Here is a 4,632-nt window from a genome sequence, read left to right as displayed (position 1 = left end):
ATATATTTGCATAGGATAATTTCAGATATATTCCCATAGCATAATTTCAGATATATTTGCACAGGATAATTTAAGATATATTCCCATAGGATAATTTCAGATATATTTACACAGGATAATTTCAGATATATTCCCATAGGATAATTTCAGATATATTCCAGTAGGATAATTTCAGATATATTCCCATAGGATAATTTCAGATAATTTCCTGTCGGATAATTTCAGATATATTATATACTTTACATTTATTTCCATAGGATGTTCCTGTAGTAAAGCAGAACCAGCATTTAAAGGACTATGACCCTGAAATATTTGATGATGATGATTTTTACCACCAAGTAAGGTTCAGTTTTAAGAAGCTAGCATACTGTTAATTGATGTATGGGCAGCCAGCTAATTATTTTTATTATTATTATTAGCTCCTCCGTTGAGAAGATCTAGCAAAACCCGGCTGATTGATTAATAGAAATTTTTTGTATGGGCAGCCATTCAGGCCAATTATTTTTATTATTATTAACTCCTCCATAGAGAAGCTCCAGCAACACCCAGCTGATTGATTAATAGATATTTTTTGTATGGGCAGCCATTCAGGCCAATTATTTTTATTATTATTATTAACTCTGTTGAGAAGCTCTAGCAACACCCGGTTGATTGATTAATAGATATTTTTTGTATGGGCAGCCATTCAGGCCAATTATTTTTATTATTATTAGCTACAATGAGAAGCTCTAGCAACACCCGGCTGATTGATTAATAGATATTTTTTGTATGGGCAGCAATTCGGGTCAATTATTTTTATTATTATTAGCTACAATGGGAAACTCTAGAAATACTCGGCAAATTGATAAATAAATTTTTTTGAGCTCTAGTAATACCTGGCTGATTGATTTATCTTTTTTGCTGATTGATTAATAGATCTTTTTTGTATGGGCGGCCGTTAGGGCCAGTATACACTACAGCATTTATTATACAGCCTTTAGTGTACACTACAGCCCTTATATATTTTTTTCTCAAAATGTCCAACTCAAAGAGCTCAATCACCAAGCGCATAGAGGCTTTTTCGCATGATGCGCTCTACAAATCCAACTATTATTATTATTATTATTACTGTCCTCATCAGAGCTTTCGAGATTACGAGACCTTGATTTGGCTTTGATTGTCATGACAATATATTTCAGATCATTACAACTTATGTATACATTATATCATTCATTCATTCATTCATTCAATATTTTTAGCTTCTTAGGGAGTTGATTGAAAGACGTACAGCTGGCACCACAGATCCTAATCAATTGACAAGGTGAGTTAGTGCATTTTGCTATCCTGTAATGTTCACTCTATTTCAGCATCCCTAGTGTACTATTAAAAAAAAAAGCTATATGTAAAAATGTATCTACTTAACATAGTACACACCTTTGTTACAGTCACAAAAAAACATTTGCAGTTAGTAATATAGAACAATTCAATTGTAATTATAATAATTGTTGATTGAGTAAGAGTAATCTATACAGTTATAATTTGTTGGAAGATATAAAAAAATGTTGTCAAATATTAAATATTTTAATAAAATTAGTGTATATGTTTTATTTTCTATTAGGCAATGGTTAGAGGTCCAAAAACTACGGAGCAAAGTTCGCAAGAAAGTTGATACAAAAGCCAGCAAAGGCCGAAAAATACGGTGAATTGTTTTTAAAAGGATTATTGTACCAAACCTAACTATACAGTATTTATATATCATGGATATTTCCATTATCATCGTTATTGTCATTGTCATAAAAAACAACAATATAATAATGTGTTACTGTCGAACGTGATTTACATCACTCCAATTTGTGACAAATTCTTTGCTATCGTCTCTGCTGTATTACAGTAGTTTAAGAGTAAATCTGGTTGGATGAATGATGAGATGCATCATAAACTAAAGATAGAAATGAACAGTCTTCCAAAAGTAAGCCTACAAAGTATAATGCCATGCCTAGACCTGCTCTAGAAAGAACTAAAAAGTCAACAATCTATTACTTGTACAGTTATTCATGTGAATTTGCAACACAGAAAACTGGATGGGTTATGAGTTGAGAGTATTTAAAAAAAATATAGCAAGCAGTAGACACATTAACTCCTGATTAAGGGCTCATACAATTGGCAGAATATATATTAAATAATTAAACTCATTATTTTAAACTCAAATCTACAATAATTGTCAGTAGTTTTAAAAGTATATAGTTGAATTGTTATATTGAAAATAATTATAAAATAATAATAATAATGCATGCAATTTTCCATAACATATCAGCACTAGTATATACTATCTGTTTATCAGAGATATGGAGATATGCCTAATATTACCATGTAACCTTAGAATTCAGATGGATTTAAAATTTATGACCATTTCCATTTTACAACCACAGCTTGGACGGAACTGTACGTAAATCACATGTCCGACTCTAATCTTCGCTACTTTGGGAAGTCCATTTTATGTACTTCCGTTTGCCTATGTAGGAAGTAAATGCTTAGCTGGCAGAATAAATGTTTTATTCTTCAGTAGTAATCATAAACGAGCATCTTAACTGAAAGGCTCCTAACTCCATTTACCATTTTGATTTTATAGATATGAAGTGCATCAGAAATTAGTAAGCTTTATGGCCCCAGATGAGACAAGTTCTATGTCGGATGAATCAAGGTAAGTGATGTGGAAAAAGCAATCAAGCTGATGTGAAAGAAGCAGTAAATCTTAAGCTTGTCTACACACAATCAAATTGTATGTCACAAAATTGTGTGTTTCTGCCCATATATGGGTATGATGATGTAATATTACAGCCAAATATGGGCATATCATTTGTTTGTCACATAAAATTTTAATAGTGCTCATAAATGAAAATCCAATTTGGCTAATGATTAGGATAAACAAAGTGGTATCTTTAGTAGATCAACATATTGTTGTATTTGTTGGCCTTGTTTCAATACCAATTGGAAAAATTACCACCACCCCAGAGAAAAAAAAAATATTTGATCGATTAGACTCGATAAGCACAAAAATGCAATGGGATTCATATCTTGTCTGAGAAATCTGCACCTATTTATAGTATCGGATTAGATGCAACTGAAGTATTTATTGAGTTTTGTTTTTCGTTTACCTTCATCCCTCACGGGGAAACTTGATTGTAAATGTTTATCATCACTACTAATGAGGTAATGTCTTAGTGCTGCCAGTTTATGGACGTATTGTAGTCTGTGTAATTCCAGCATTTAAAACATTTATATTTATGAATGTTCTGAGCAAAACTTTACAAGGCTGATACCCACATACCTGTATGGCTAGCTGCTAAATATTAGCCTTCTTAGCCTTCTAACATTAAACTACAAAAATAGAATTGAAACACAAAGAAGCATTACAAAATCATTGTACGTTTGCAGCAATTTTTCATGCAGCAAAAAAAGGATAAAGCAAAGCTCTCGGCCTAAGTTCTCATGCATGTACAATTATGGAACATTGACTCAGGTCAGGTGTCAAATATTGCATTTCCTAATTGAGTACATATACGATAACTGAAGGATATGTTTTAGTTGGTTGGAAGCTGTTTAACAGTATCTTTTAAAGTATATAAATCATACAGACTTTGATTTGAATACTGTTGAGGACAATACAGTACCAGTTTTGGTTTTGAAGCTTTAACTACCGGTAGTTGATTATGATTAATTTTCTTAATAATAGCAAAATCTTAAATCTTATCTTATTCACAGAACGGAACTTTACAAGTCACTGTTTGGGCAACGGCTTGATCACGGTCATAGGTGATGAAGGTGCGGAGATCACTGAATGTTTCACTTCCGTCTACATTTACTTTAATTCAAACTGTTCTGATAAACATCATTTAACTCCAGAATAATGTCATCATGAGATTTGTTTGTTTTTCGTCCTTTTTATAAGGAGGGAATTTAATATAAAATGGATTACTTAAAGCATTTTAATAATGTAAATGAAAGGAGTATTTTGTTTAATAAAGAACAACATCAAATAACATTTGCATTCACTGGTTTCTGTTAATAATCATTGGCAGTCAATCAGGATTTATAAACCACTGCAAGCAACGATTAGTGGTACTCTGACATGCATAGATCACCTATTATTACCACCTCCGAAAACGAGGTTATGTATTCACAGCTGTCTGTCGGGCAATTTGTCTGTCAGTCTGTTAGCAAGATTACGCAAAAACTAATGAATGAATAATCATTAACCGAAAGGTCCACTGATTAATCTCAGATAAGATAGTATACATACTTAAAGTATCGAAATGCACACCATCGTGTCGGGATTAAATATTTCGTCATTAATTATGTCATCATCAGGAATGAAAAATTATCCATATTTGCAAGCTTATATATATGCTCAAGTACCAAAAGTGTAGTGGAATGGTACATACTAATCAAATGAAAACTTTCATTTTTCAGAAGGTCAAGGCCATGAAAATAATGGAAATTCCCCTCAAAAAAATCTTGTGCCGAATATGGCAGCCGATTCCATTATTTCTTGATGGTAGACTGCACTTTCGCCCATCATACACGGCCCGCGTATTGATGGTACTGTATTCAGGGAGTGGGCGAAGGTATGCACTTTTGGAGTGGCTGCTCTAG

General features: G+C 32.5%; 1 protein-coding gene across 1 annotated transcript in view; it reads left to right on the top strand.

Annotated features, from left to right (window-relative positions):
* LOC117105858 (protein AATF-like) overlaps positions 1 to 4,027 on the top strand; it is a 10,903-nt gene extending 6,876 nt beyond the window's left edge. Inside the window, exons 7-11 of the mRNA XM_033247169.1 lie at positions 258 to 338; positions 1,239 to 1,300; positions 1,598 to 1,678; positions 2,609 to 2,680; positions 3,742 to 4,027. Of these exons, the coding sequence (XP_033103060.1) occupies positions 258 to 338; positions 1,239 to 1,300; positions 1,598 to 1,678; positions 2,609 to 2,680; positions 3,742 to 3,796 (351 nt within the window). The 3' untranslated portion in view covers positions 3,797 to 4,027. The remainder of the gene's footprint in view (positions 1 to 257; positions 339 to 1,238; positions 1,301 to 1,597; positions 1,679 to 2,608; positions 2,681 to 3,741) is intronic.
* Positions 4,028 to 4,632: the final 605 nt, after the last annotated feature.

The sequence above is a fragment of the Anneissia japonica genome, unplaced genomic scaffold (genome assembly GCF_011630105.1).
Source record: "Anneissia japonica isolate Jap-2015-1 unplaced genomic scaffold, ASM1163010v1 scaffold287754_len4335492_cov202, whole genome shotgun sequence".
NCBI lineage: Eukaryota > Metazoa > Echinodermata > Crinoidea > Comatulida > Comatulidae > Anneissia > Anneissia japonica.
The sequence above is the reverse complement of the archived record's forward strand: the minus strand, read 5'-3'. Positions and strand labels throughout refer to the sequence as shown.